This window comes from Bactrocera latifrons, unplaced genomic scaffold, assembly GCF_001853355.1.
Source record: "Bactrocera latifrons isolate USDA-ARS-PBARC rearing strain unplaced genomic scaffold, ASM185335v1 scaffold_20, whole genome shotgun sequence".
Lineage (NCBI taxonomy): Eukaryota > Metazoa > Arthropoda > Insecta > Diptera > Tephritidae > Bactrocera > Bactrocera latifrons.
The window spans coordinates 631,865-646,925 of record NW_017535519.1 but is presented as its reverse complement, the minus strand read 5'-3'; the positions used below and the strand labels follow the sequence as shown (position 1 = coordinate 646,925).

Here is a 15,061-nt window from a genome sequence, read left to right as displayed (position 1 = left end):
GAAGGGTACGAGCGCTTGATTGTTTTCAGATGTTTCCAAATCTTTGAATGACCAAAGCAAATAAATATATGAATATGTTTTATAAAGTACATATTATATATCAATAAAATACAAATATATATGTATATAATACAAACATTACTTTATTACATATTTTAAAACATTTCATGCAATTCATGAAAAAGTGCTTTGATATCAAATATGTAGAAAATATCTAAATTATATGCAGATTAGTAAATAAATGAATCTGTAAGCGTACATTTCTTTGCATTGAAATTAACATCATTTTTCTCATTTTACCCTTAAATACTCTATTTCTGCAACTTTCGACTTTTCCTATGTTAATTGTGGTGAAATCCGCAAATAATTTCTTATGGTGAAATCGGCAGACCATGATCCTTCTCTATTAATCAGACCATGATCCTTCTCTATTAATCACCTTCTGCGATGACGTCATGGCACAGGGTGCACAAAATGCAAATGTTTATGTAATAGTTTAATAATGTGGCAACTTTCATATTGAACCTGTTGCATTGTTGCCAACTCTTTGTATACAAATATTTAAATTTTGACAACTTCATTTGAAACCGTCCATTAACCGCGGAGAAAAAAATTCAATTGGGTTATAATTTTTAATAAAATATATAAACTATTGAAATTGGTGAAATTGGTGTATTTAAAAGAATGGACGCTGCGGCATTATTTGTGCAGCCACAAACGGTAAAAGATTCACCGAACAAATGTTGCAAAGACCAAAAGCAAAGTCGTTCTTGGGATTATACAAAAATATCAGGAATTTTAGTATTTGTGCAGGAGGAACATGCTGCTTACAAATACACCGTCTATCGATGCGCCTCTAAAATTATAAGCCTTCAAAAACTTTTGTTTAGTAAGCACAAACAGCAATATTTTATCATAATTTAGTAACTGTTTTGTGTTTCTTAGCTTCAAATATACCATACAAACTTATACAAGCGTTAATGGGGCGATATAATATACTGGACGTAGATGCTAATTTTATGGTACCCCCGTTCCAGCTGACAACGTTTATTCATGATCTCTACTATGCTTGTGAAACATTAGGACATTTCAGTAAATCCACAACATATCGTATTGAAAAGGCAACAAGTGTGTTAGCGACTTTCTTTTGGAATTTATTTGATCCGTGAGTGCACATGTGTATATTTTATTAAATATTTTGGTTAAATATTTAATTTTGATTGTAGGAATCGATGCCATTCCATTTCTGTTTTAGAAATAAAAGTTATGTTTTTGTTACTTTCAAAACATATTGGATTACTTGATTGGAGTGAAGAATTTTATAAATTGCTGCATGATCCTAAGACTAAGTGTATTTCAAAGAAAAACTTCGAGTATTTGGTGAATATTTTGACGAAAGTGTTTAGCTATATCGGTGAGGAGCTTGCTTATGGTTCTCAAAATAAATCCATAATAATGGAACAGTGCTTTGAGAAGGTCAGACTAGATAAATAAATTACCTCACGTCTGTACAGAGTAGTAAATACATGTGTATAAGAGACAGGAGTAGTAAATACTTTAAAGTTAAATACATATTTATTTTTATTTATTTATATTCAGTTACAGAATTCGTATGGCTTAACTGAGGTGCAATTCAAAAATTTATGGCATGATAATCGCACAAAGTTTAGCATTTTTGCAAATCTGATAAGTTTAATTAAACGCATGCAAGACACTGAAAAAATTACACATAACAAAAACTGTGCTGCTTGTAATATTCAAATAATCGGAATACGCTTCAAATGTAGATCGTGCCACGATTTGTCCCTTTGTTTATCCTGTTTCGCCAAGGGTTACGTAAAAGGAAAACATGACGCAGGGCATCGTCTGACCGAAGTATTCAAAGAGGTAATATTTACTTTATTAAAAATTTATTTTACATTTGAATATGTATTACTTCGTTTAGGATGAACCGCCCAAGAGTATCTCTTATTTCTTTGCTTCAATTTGCAATTTTTTCAAAATGAAGAAACAAAGCAACGAAGAATCTAAAGGCTTTTGTAATGTAGACGAATCTACCAGTGTTGATGAAACGGAACTGGAAATAATAGCATCTGATCACACAGTCAAAAGTGAAACAATGACCACAGTTGCTGAAGTCAAAACGGATGCAATCGAAAGTAATTATGAGTTTTATAATATTTGGTAAGGTGTCGTCGAAAATTTTGACGAGCGAAAAATTATGGCCGAATATAAGTGCGACTTCTTGATTTAGACTGTATTTGAAAATTTCAATTATTATATATTTCAAAACAGTTTATTTAATTCTTACGTGTATTCTAGCTTCGATTGCTGGACTTTCAACTAGCGCTTCAACTGCATCAAATGTTTCGGAACACCTGCAGTCTATTATAGATAGGCTATTGCAGCAGAACTCGTAAGTATAAATCCGTACTTATTTGTTGAATTTTCCTTAAAATTTTTTGCCTACTATTAGTTTTTAAACTAGTTATGAAATTTCATGAAACAGTGGTATTGTGAAAAAATTAGATCAGAAGGTAGTAATTCTTTAAATTTTTATTTTATGTCGTTCTAGGAAATTGGAAAAACAAATTAAAATCGTGAAAACTGCGACAAATGAGGAAATTTCCGATTTTCTGCAATCGCATCAAAATTTTCTGATTGGAATCATAAATGAAATGCGAAGGTTTTCGGTAGGAAAAGAACTTAATTTAATTGTTTTTATTTATTTGTATACAAAAATGTACATAATCTACTTTCAGCAAATATCGAAGTCGTTGAGTTCATATCCCACGTCGAGCACGCCTAATCGATCCCATTCTGACAAAGGGCATATGCAAAACGTAGCAGCCGCAGTGGACAACTTTAGTGTTATGGGAAGCAATCTAACACATTCGAGTAAGTAATTTTAAGTTTTTTATAGTATACTGTATAAGTTTTGTAATTTCATTATATGTTACGCAGTTAATGGCGCCGACTTGAATCGAAGTTATTTGGAAGCCAATAAATCGGATGCTTCTGTTAACGATGTGAGTACGTGGTTTAATCAGCGTAGATCTTCGGTTTTAATACCGAACACTACCATCACAGATTCTTGTGTGGAAACTGTTCAAGAATTTAGTTCAAAACCTAAGGGAAATGGAACGGAAATAGATGACGAATTTGAAATTGTTGACTTGCGTGATACCGATATGATTAATTTCAAGCTGTTATTGAATAAAGTTAAAGAGATTGTTGAGGACTCTTTTAGTGATAATACTGAACTAGCAGCAGCAACACAAAATTTGGAGAATGTGCTAGATAATATCGTAAAGAATGAGGAGAAGCGTAGAAGTAGTACTTAATGTAGCAAGTCGATTTATATATGACTATTACAGCTTTATATATAATGTTTATGTGTACTGACCCATACGTGTGTAAGTTAACAGTAGATTGCTACAAATTTTATTAATTTAATAAGTATTTAGTGCAGTTTGTACATACATATAAGAAAGTTTACATAACCTAACCTGAAATTCGCCAAAATCTCTAAACTAAATTTATTATATAATAATATAATAATACTAATAATGAAGATACTTGACAAAACAGATGTGTATGTTATGACAATTACAATTTATTAACAGTAGAAGACAATATTTGCTTACATAAATGTATATACTCTAAAAAAAAACAATGTGTGCTTTATGAATAATAAACGCAAATCAAATATGTTAACGTAATTAGAAGTATATTTCCAAAGCGGAACGATATGAAACGAGTTTTTGACAAAAATGTAGCGAATAACCAATGCTGGTGTATTATCGTGATGAAGGAACCAAGAGTTGTTTTCCCATAATTTCGGCCGTTTCAGCAAAATTCCTTGACACAAACGACGTATAACGCTGAAATAATGTTCTTCGTTGACAGTTTCTCCCAGCAGTATATAAATTTATAATGCACCACACCTTACTTTTTTGATCACATTAATGCAAAGGCGAATACGGCAGAGATATACGACGGCCTTGAAATTGCAGGTTATGTCATCCGAATGAATAAAAAAACTCGAGCTGTGAGAGTATTCGACGCAGTTTCCGTCGGTGGAGAGGGATCTAGCTACACTTGGAATCTCCAATCAGCACTCCAAACAGCTAAAAGGAAGAACGACGGGTCGCTGTTGTGAACTCGGCTATAACCGCGTACGCAGTGTTTTCGCCAATACAGAAAAGAAGAATATTTCTCATATATATATTACATATTATGACTTCCTGTAGCTCGATACACTGGACTCGGCTCCTTCTTAATTATTATTATTTTTTTTTATAAATTATCGTAGTATAATCTTATTATTAATTTGTAAAATTAATAAGGTATACCCTAATACACATATGTAGAATAAGTTGCCTTCTCATTTATGTGTATATTCATTTGTATATACGGACATACATACATATATACTAGTATATATTATGTATATATTAACTTTTATCAATGATTGGAAACCACTATCTCATCACAGTATTCTCAATAGTAAGGCTATGTATGTGTGCGTACCAATTTACGGTTGAGAGAATTTAAAAGAACAAAATTTTAACAAAACTTTCACATTGCAACAGGCATCTTTCTGTATAGTGTTCAAAGTGGATTTGATAAGAGCGAAGTATTAATTTACCAGATTACCTTAGGATGGTTCTATTACGGGCGGCAATTGCGGAGGAAAGAAATATAGAAACTATCTTCTGCCTCAAAGATGCGGGTATTAGAGATGTTTTCTCAAACCATATCTTTGGAAAAAATAATCAATAAAAGTAGACATTCTATAGCGATGATTTGTGGCTGCTTTCAGGAAAAGTTCCGTAGCTATTTAGCCAAACTCCTGTTTTTATAGTGCCTGGTAAATATGTACGGGTTTTCAATTGCTGGTAATACTCAATTTGAAAGCAAAATATAAAAATATAGAAATCTAAGACTTTGATAGTGGACTTGAAATCGGAAGCGTTTTTTATCCGGTAACGGGGTACTATCGTATTTATGTTATGGTGCACTATTAATATGCATTTATACCTCCATAAATTTTTGTTATGGAAATGAAAACTTTTGCTTGCTCGGTTTCCAACAGAAAGTTATTCTGTGAAAACATCAAAAATGTTTGATGAACTTTGCTTTGTAGAGAACCCAACTATAAAACTATTGGGGGTATTGTAAAAGCTTCAAATGCTCAGAAACTATGCAGTTAGAATGAGATCTACATATATCCGCTACTCTCAATATATGTTTTTTTTTTTTATAGTTTCAACACCTTAATTTTTTTGTTAAATGAAGTCTATTGTCACCCGACTAATATCAACGGACTTTAACTTTTTTACAAAAACAACATCAAGTAAAGGTTGGAAAATAAATGTCTACCAACAAAGCATGAACAAAAGTTACTGCTAAAACATTCAGTTCGCCAGACTTTGCTTCCTGTTACTTTATTCTGCCACCGAAGTTCAACTATCTTGGATATCGGTCCGGTAAGTACTTAGCCTTACTGCCCCATGGCGCGAATTTATTTGTGGAATGGAAATTTGGAAACATTTTAAGGAAATGAAAAAAGAGCAATATCGGTCAGTGATTCGATTTTTGTTTCTGTGACAATTGTCGGAACACGGAGCCACTGCTGCATCGAACTTGCTGAAAGAAGATGAATACTGAACTATCGCTCGGAAGACAGATGAGCAATGGAAAATACGGCTTTAATAGCCAAAATTATAGTGCTGATTTAACGTTGAATTGCACTCTGACTCTTTAAAAAGTGTGTGTAAAGTTGGATAAATTGCTGTACTACTAGTTTAAGAGTCGAAAAGCGATATTTTGCAAACGATTTATATAATACTAGCTTTAAACTTTAAAAGATTATTGGGGTCGGTTCTGTAAATTGGTAACAATTGTAATTCGAAGGCAAATTATCCGATTGCTTTGATTTTTCAACTTTTGCAACACGTTGCTACAGACAAAAGTTTTGTTCATCTAACGGTTGTTTGTACCTAAATAACCGAGATAGATACATATGTATATACAAGTATAAATGATCAGGATGTCGAGATGAGTTGAAATTCGGATGACTGTTTGTATGTCCATCTGTCCGTGCAAGCTGTAACTTGGGTAAAAATTAAGATATCTTGATGAAACTCGCTATGCAGCCTCCTTAGTACAAATTACGAGTTTGTAGATGGGCGTAATCGGCACACCACTACGCACACAAAACTTTATTAATCGAAAACATGTACAGTGCCATAACTAAACCGTAAATTAAAATACAGAACTCAAATTTGGCACGACGAATTACATAATATTAAAGAACTGCATTWATGTATGTATGTTTGAAAATCCTTGATAAGTGGGCGAGGCCCCATCCCTAATAAATTTAATATACACTGTGGCAAAAAAGTACCCGGAAACTGTAAATAAAACGCAAAATATTTTTCAATTTTTAGAATTTATTTTGTCGCCTTTAAAGTAATCCTCATCAGATGTAATACACTTAAGCCAACGATTTTTCCAGTCCTTGAAAAACTTTTCATAAGCAGTTTTTGAGATGGCCTTCATCTGCTTCAGGAAATTCTGTTTTATCTCTTAAATTGACTGAAAACGGATTTCCTTTCGACGATTGTTGACTTGTTTGCATATCAAACTCATAAACCTATGTCTCATCGCTAGTTGTAATTCTTCATGAATGTGGAATCGGAATTCACACAATCAAGCATGTCCAAAGAGACCTGTCATGGTACTCTTTTTGCAGAAAAAAAATCAGCTTTATCGGGATGAGTCGAGAAGAACGCGTTTCATAATCAACAATCAAATACAGGGTTTGTCCGGAAAGTAATAGTACTGGGTCGATTAAAAAAAAAAATTATTCAACCAATCGTTACAATTCTTTAAAAACTTTTAAAATTTTAAAATTATGCGTCGCTGCCAGCGTGATTTCAAGCATTTTCCGGAATAGCCTTGAGATACGAGCTGCGTGCTGTATATCATACCAAGAAAAGAAATATTCCGCTATTTGTGAAATTGTGAGTAAGTTAAGTTTTTAGGGAATATACGTTTTATTTTTTACATTTTTTTCTCTATTCAGCTTATCACATACATACTTATTTTAAACGTGCAGCAAAAATCTTATTGAGAAATTAATAATATAGTACAGAGACCTTATTCAAGTGCGCCAAATATTGTAAAATACTACATCAACATCGGAAATTTAGAGCCTGAGCACAGATCTGGACACCCAGAAAATTCACACCACGTCAGAAACAAGCAGTAATAGCTGCAGTCACTCAGCAGTAAAGCTGTGTTAAGAGATGCAACAAAGCTTTGAAAAAAACTTTGAACCCCAAACTGTACGTAATACTTTACACAAAACTGGTTATCGAGAGCTAGTTCTACGACGTAAGCCAATTATTTCTGGAACGAAAAATAGAGCTCCAGAAAAGTAATACAATTAAGACTGTGAAACACGGGGTGAAACATGGTGGCGTAATGGTTTGGGAGTACACTGTAGCATCTGGTGAGGAAATCTCGTTTTTATCTATGATAAAATGGATAAGCACTCATATTTGAAAATCTTAAAGGAAAACTTAGCGCCAAGCGTTGAAAAGTTGGGCTTAAGTGGGCAGTCATTCTTGCTTCAACAAGACAATGACCCGAAGCATGCGTCATATCTTATGCAAGAATGGCTTATCAACCATTGTAAGCAATTAAAAACACCTCCGCAATCCCCAAACACTAACCCTATAAAGCTTATTGGCATCTACTGGAAAAAATACCTACTCTTCATATAAAATCCAAGGATTCTCTTAAAGATGGTATGCGTACAGAATGGGCAAACATCTAACCCAGTTGGAAGCTGTTATACAGGCCAAAGGAGGAAAAAAATACCTACTCTCCATATAAAATCCAAGGATTCTCTTAAAGATGGTATGCGTACAGAATGGGCAAACATCTAACCCAGTTGGAAGCTGTTATACAGGCCAAAGGAGGTTTAGCAAAATATTATACTTAAAAAAACCGGATTCAAAACAATATTTTCCATATGTGTGTCTAAACTTTTTTTATGTAGAATCTTTTATATTTCTATTATAATTTCATTATCTTTAAAAATGTGTAAAATATGAAATCTTTTTTAGTTAAATATATAATAAACATTTTGAAATTGAAACACATGAGTATTGTTACATTTGTAGATTCAAAGAGAAACCTGTAATTTTTGAATAGACATTTAAGTTTACGGTGTGCCTAAACTTTTTTGATTAACTGTATATATATAATTTTAAAAATTTCATGCAATAGTTTTGATTAAAAAAATTCTCAAAATCACCTCTTTTAGGCGATAACTCTAGGTGTGTAGCTTAGCGCTATAGGTCAATTTTAATGGGAGGCTAGGCACATAAGTACATACCAACATACATATTTATGTAAACATATGTATTCGTATGTACATAAGTAAATATATAAGTATATATAAACATATAACTATATTCAAATAAACTGATTTTTTTTAATTTTTGTATTAAGTTTGTTCGTCACTGCTCTGTAAGCTTTCATTTTGCCAATGCCTAGCATACATACATATGTACATACGTACATATAACCGTTTGTGCAAAGTGTAAACTGCATTTTGCAGCTTATTGTGCTTTTCAGAATATTATTTCACACGCGCCCACTTGCATATAAACAGGAAGAGAGAACGCTTTAATAGAACTGTATCGTATGTAACAACTATGTATATTATGCATGTACTGTGTGTTAATCTGAAAAAAGAGAATTGCATCAGATCGCGTATATTGTGTTTTCTACAAAGTGCAAATGTATGTTTGTCTGTATGTACATGCCGTATTTGTAATATTTGCGAATGCTAATAGAAGTTCGAAGAACAGCATATTCCCAGAATCGCACTGCGACGTATTTTCAGCTTTCAGTTGCCGCTTTGGCGGCGAGAAAACTATTTCGGTTTGATGTGTGTTCGACACAGATATGCGTTGATTATTCGAATAAGTGTATCGTAGTATCTATTATATTTTATAAATAATTTTGAGACAAAATATTCGTGATGTTGTTGGAAATCACAAATAAAGTGAAAAGTGTTCATTTCAACAACTGATAAATCGGTGTTTTAACATTGAATTTATAAACATAACCCAAAACCTTTGGAAATCAATTTACCTCCCAGTGTGTATAAAGCTCTAACAAAACAAAAATTCAAGGTAAATTTTAATTAATAATCTAAAACTAAAACTGTGGTGAAATAAGGGATATGTACAAGTACATATGTAAAATTTCGAGTCATAAAAGTTAATCATACGCTCAGTACGGCAACAGAGGAAGTGTATGCTTTCAAAGCTTTCATGACGTAGCAATTTTCTGAAAGGATAAACTATAGCAAAATTGCAAAAAAAAAAAAGTGTACCGCAACAAAATTAGTTACGCTCCTAGTATTCAGAGCGGAATATATTTTTGTAATTATTCGGTGCGTTAATTCGATGGGTTTAAAACCAAAAACTTAGAAAGTTGAAAACTGTTTAAAAATTGTCTAACAAAAAATTAAAGATACATAAAAAATTCAAATTGAACGAGTCTACTAAAGCTGCCACCGGTTTATTACCCAGCTGTACTACCAGAGATTCCTGTTAAAGTCTTTACGAGTTTCTTAAGTTCCAATTGACAATTTAAAACGAAACTCTAATGTACGAGATGAATCTTCTGTGAAAGCTTTTGTTGAAAACATTTTTTGGCCAGTTGCCACCATTTACAAAATTGTATTTCAATATGAGCTTCAGAGTAGGTTGAATAATAGTAATATTTGAGGATAATTTTGAATTGCGGCATCACTGTGTTACAAAAAATATTTAAAAACAAGAAACTTTACAAGGCAGAAACTGAACAGGTTTATGTGTGTATATTTAAAAATATCTTTTGAACGGAGTTACCGCATGTTTAAAAATCTAAATTAAATTTATTAAATCGTTAATAAAATATAACTATCAAACTGTATAAGTTTAAGCAGGCTTACAGTATAGAATCTTCTTTTTAACTGGCGCATAGCCGAGTTAACAACAGCATGCCAATAGTTTCTTCTTTTAGCAATTTTCGCCAATTCGAGGCACCATGTGCAATTAGGTCCTTCTCCACCTGATCTCTCCAACGGAGTGGACGTCTTTTCTTCCTCTGTTTCCTTCGGCGGGTACTGCGTCCAATACTTTCAGAGCTAAAGTGTTTTCATCCATACGGACGACATGATCTAGCCAGCGCAGGAGCTGTCTCTTCATTCGCTTCACGATGTCAATGTCGGATGTAGCAGGACGGGAATAATAAGTGACTTATAGAATTTGGTTTTTGTTGATCGAGAGAGCACTTTACTTCTCAATTGCCTACTCAGTCCGAAGTAGCACTTGTTGGCAAGAGTTATTTTGTGTTGGATTTCGAGGCTGACATCGTCGTTGCTGTTAATACTTTTTCCAAGAAGTTAGTCAACAGTAACGTGGAAGCCCAGTCGCTAGTGCGACGACTGTTTGTTTGATGACTGGAGATATTTCGTTTTGCTTCGCTCACTACCAGACCCGTGTGCTTCGCTTCTTTGTTCAACGTGGAGAAAGCAGAACTAACGGCGTGGTTGCTATGGCCAATGTTATCGATGTCAGCGGCCTACACCAACAGTTGTACACTCTTACAGAATCACGGATCTTTTCCAAGATTTGAGCATGGTGAATATCTGGTCGGTTGTTGATTTTCCAGATCAAAGCCACACTGATCCAATCAGTTTGTTGACGGTGGGCTTAAATCTTTCACCCAATACGCTCTATAGAACCTTATAGGCGATGTTTTGGAGACTTATCCCACGGTAGTTGGCGCAGATTGTGGGGTCTCTATTTTTGTGGATTGGGTAGAGAACACTTCCAATCGTTGGGCATGCTTTCGTCCGATTATATTTTACAAAGAAGCTGATGCATGGTACTTATCAGTTCTTTGCCGTTATGTTTAAATAGCTCGACAGACAATCCATCGGTTTCACCGCTTTGTTGTTCTTCAGACAGGTAATGAAACGGCCGAGTAATTCGTTATGGTCGGGCAATGGAAAGGGTTCGCCTTCTGCTGGCGTTATGCTTTCACTGCCATTCATCAGGCTGGAGAAGTGTTCCCTCCATAATTTTAGTATGCTCTGTTGTAGCAATGGTTTCGTATAAAGTTGGAAATCGTTCGGGTGTTTGTTTTGATTGCAGCTTTTCAACGTAGAACCTTCCTTGTGTTTGTTGACGTGAATTTTTTGCTGCACAGAAGCGGGTGCGTATCTGGACTGCTACAAGATAGTGGTCCGAGTCGATGGTAGAACCTAGAAGCGTATGCACCTCTAAAATACTGATGACGTGTCTTCCGTATGCCACAACATGATCGATCGGGATGTTTCATCGTGGAGGCTGAATTTACCGACCGTAGTGCCAAAGATATCCTCTTTGCCCACCCTGGCGTGAAAGTCGGAAAACAAGATTTTGCCATCGTGGCGGGGCAGCTCTCATAGATGCTCTCTCTCCCACCATGAATCCCTCATCAAATTTGCGCTCCTTTATATGGCCATTGTAGTAACTACATCAAAGACCTACTCGCCCCAGTCCTTGCCCCGTCCATCGCAATTCTTACAGAGCGGTGATGTCAGCCTTCACTCTAACGAGAACATCACCCAATTAAGGGATCAGACATGCCAGGTGCATGCCCTTAATTTGTAATCCTTAACACATTTGCAGGGGGCCGTCATCAAAAGGGGGATCTCCCATTCGAAGCTGTTTTCTTCTTTTCATTGGGCCATCCAGCGCATAACCTTGTGGAGAGGATATTTTCTCACCTTAGCTCGCCTTCAAACCGATGTTTTCTGCATATCCAGAGGATACTTAGTCAAAGACCGGAAGTCGTGAGCTGCTTGAGCCATATGTAAAAGAATCGATTATGGCCATGGCTCCATCCTCCTACAGTAGATTATGTCTTTTTCTTTTTTTTTCAAATGGGGATATGTCCCCGGTTTGAAAACTGTTTAACAAACATTTTTGAGACCAATAAACAGCACAAACTGACAAGATATACTATAGTTTATTGTTAAATTTTTTAGACAGTTGCCACCGTTTATAATATTTAATTTCAATAAATTTTTTCAAATAAAGGAGTTTTTAAATTATGGATTTTAAACTAGAGAGGTTTATATCTGCAATTGAAAATATTCTTGAAATATGGCAACATTGTGAAAGTAAATATCAAGGAGCATTATGAACTACTGAAGAGGTTTAATACAGATTACATTTCCTTTCCGATGGGGGCTGTCGCCCCGGGCGAAACGTCTTGGGGGCGGAAAAACGATATTCGCTGTTTTTTAATATTAAAAAAAAAAATACTTCAACAATTTTTTTTACAAAATTTATTATAAAAGATAAAGAGTTGTACACTCACAATGTAATAATCTGAATAACAATGAAAAATATAAATTTTTACTCGAATACTCTTCAGTCTTTGAATTTGTCTTATATCTTTTGGCTTATATTTTTCTTAAAAATAGTGATAGAACTTAAGGATGCACTTTTCTTTTTCTTGTTTCGGGAAGAAATTGTGTCAAAAGTGTACAAGATAGGGCGAAAATGGGGTTTTCTCTATGGCTTTTAATAAGATGTCTTGTAAATTTACTATCAATTTCCTCAAAAACCGTATTGTGAGAATTTTGAAACTTCAGAATTTGCGTGGCTTCTAGTTTCTAAATTTTCTATACTTAATATCGAAGATATTTTGTAAAAATTCACTTTTGTTCGAACCACCTCATGAAACTCGTAGGTAGGTAGATAAAGGGGGCGGCAGAACATCCTTGGCCCCGGGCGCCCGAAGTTGTAGCTACGCCACTGCCTAACATTGTAACATTGTAGTGTTGATATGTTAAGTTCACGAGAAACAAAGTATGAAGGAGTCAAAGTAGCAAAGATAATACGCATGAAATATAATTACATTTTAAAAATAAAAATAAAGTATGAATTTTATTGGTAATTTCCTATGTTTTTTTGCTATCTCAGCTCGAACAAAAGTTTTGTAGTCATAGCAAGTTTTTGATACATAATAAGTATATTATAGACCCTTTTTTCAACAATGAGAAAATGAATAGATAAATAGGAACAAACATGTTAATTTATTCTGAAAGTATTAAAGTCGAAATTTCSTTTTTTAAAACTTATGAATAGAAAATGAGAACTTAATGAAATTCCATGAAATGTTTCTTACTATCTAGCGAATACGTTCATTTAATTCCGGAAGAGACACTATGAAATGTTATTGTAAAATATCATCAAGGTATCAAACTAAACTGGAATTGGTGAAAAGTCCCTTGTGAGTAAGTCCGAGCGAGTAGTGATCGGTTGATAGTACACCATTATTTATACATATTGCACCATAATGACAAAAATCATGAGGATTAATCAACTACTTGATTTTCTTAAAGGATCCTTGGTCTGGTTGTAATGTAATGGCTGTAAAATTGACTCTCAACATTAGCTGAAATTATGCGTCGTGTGAAATAAAAGTTATTGAAACTTGTTTCCACTTCTATTAGAAAACTGGATACTATTATTTCTTCCCTACCAAATACTAGGGTTGTGGGAAAGAAAATATGTTCTAGGCACATTTAAGAGATATCGTTTTCGATTGGTTAGTTCAGATTGTTTGCAAATAAACGCCACTTAATACACTCTAATTCTAGTTTCACCACAGATATCGATCAGATATCTTAAAAGAGTTGATTAGGTTTTTGGGTTTTAAAAATGCCTAACTCTGTACATATGTATATACCTAGAAATGTTTAATAATGACAAATAATTTTAATTTAAAAAGCGTGTTAAAAATTTACGAATAGCTGCATTCTGAAATACTGTTACTATAATCATGAAAACCCCTATATAACGGAATCACGAAATTAAAAGAATGAACATGGCAACGCTAATCAGTATATTGTGTATTTTCAGTGTCAAAGCATTTATTGACGCTGAGCTTACGCCGCCATGTACAACTTCGCACTGCCATTTACACACATATTTTTACTATATATTGGCCCATATGCAAGTAGTATGTATGGATGCAAGTACAGGATGGCTGATGAATTTTGCTACATTAAGAAACTCAAGTAATTTTTTTTTTCACTGTATGGAATTCATTTTTCTTTTATTCATGTTAAAGCTCATTCAATTTTATTAAATATAGCTTAATTAGTTTTAAAAATAATGGAATTTAAATTCCCCCCCCTGCTCGTTGATGCATGTGCGGCAACTTACCAAAAAGTTGTTCATTACTGCTTGGAGAGTTGAGACAGGAATAGCCGCAATTGTTTCTCGAATGGATTGCCTTAGTTCATTCAAATTTGTTGGTTTTGCTTTGTAGACTTCCTGATTGCAATAACGCCACAAGAAAATGTCAGGTGCAGTCAGGTCAGGCGACCTGGGTGGCCAACGGAATGTGGAGTTTCTGGATATCAGCTTATTGGGAAATTTTCGTCGCARTTCTGTCATAACAAGTTGGGCTATGTGAGGAGCTGCACCATCTTGCTGAAACCACACAGATTTGAAAGAAATGCTCATTCGGCGTAATTCTGGATAGAAATACTGTCTCAACATGCTCAAGTAACGGTCTCCAGTAACCGTAACGGTGTGACCGTTTTCTTCGAAGAAGTAGGGCYCGACAATGCAGCGTGATGAAACTGCACACCACACTGTGACACGWAGTGGATGCAATTCCGTCTCATGGAGTATCTGTGGGTTGGAAGCACTCCATATTCGACAATTTTGCCAATTCTGGCAATATTCCAAGCGAATCGGCAAGTCTACAGCGGTCAGTTTGTTGGCCATTTGAATTTTATATGTGCATAATTGACTCTAATGACTGGCTGCTTACACCCATTGGAGCAGATAAGCTTCTTGTCGAAACACGTGGATTGTTTTGTATGACAGTAGCGATAGTTTCCTCCGTTCGAACTGAAGGGTTTCGATGGTAAGGTCTTCTGTTGACTGTCCCATGCTCGGCAAAATTGTTTACAAGT

General features: G+C 34.5%; 2 protein-coding genes across 4 annotated transcripts in view; both read left to right on the top strand.

The window, feature by feature from the left end:
* Positions 1-594: 594 nt before the first annotated feature.
* Positions 595-3,710, top strand: LOC108968041 (dystrophin). 3 transcript variants are annotated; one of them, XM_018931793.1, is made up of 9 exons: positions 595-889; positions 946-1,165; positions 1,227-1,380; positions 1,600-1,887; positions 1,946-2,159; positions 2,323-2,416; positions 2,576-2,693; positions 2,763-2,898; positions 2,965-3,710. In XM_018931793.1, exons 1-9 carry the CDS (start codon positions 685-687, stop codon positions 3,342-3,344), a joined length of 1,809 nt encoding a protein of 602 aa, XP_018787338.1. In that variant the 5' UTR covers positions 595-684; the 3' UTR covers positions 3,345-3,710. The 3 variants fall into 3 exon arrangements, with proteins under 3 accessions (XP_018787338.1, XP_018787337.1, XP_018787336.1); XM_018931792.1 differs by having other exon boundaries at positions 1,227-1,476; positions 1,606-1,887; XM_018931791.1 differs by having other exon boundaries at positions 1,227-1,476.
* A 5,241-nt stretch (positions 3,711-8,951) lies between these two features.
* LOC108968033 (ATP-binding cassette sub-family A member 3) overlaps positions 8,952-15,061 on the top strand; it is a 44,084-nt gene continuing 37,974 nt past the window's right edge. The window contains exon 1 of the mRNA XM_018931774.1: positions 8,952-9,218. The gene's annotated coding sequence lies outside the window, so the exon portion shown is untranslated. The remainder of the gene's footprint in view (positions 9,219-15,061) is intronic.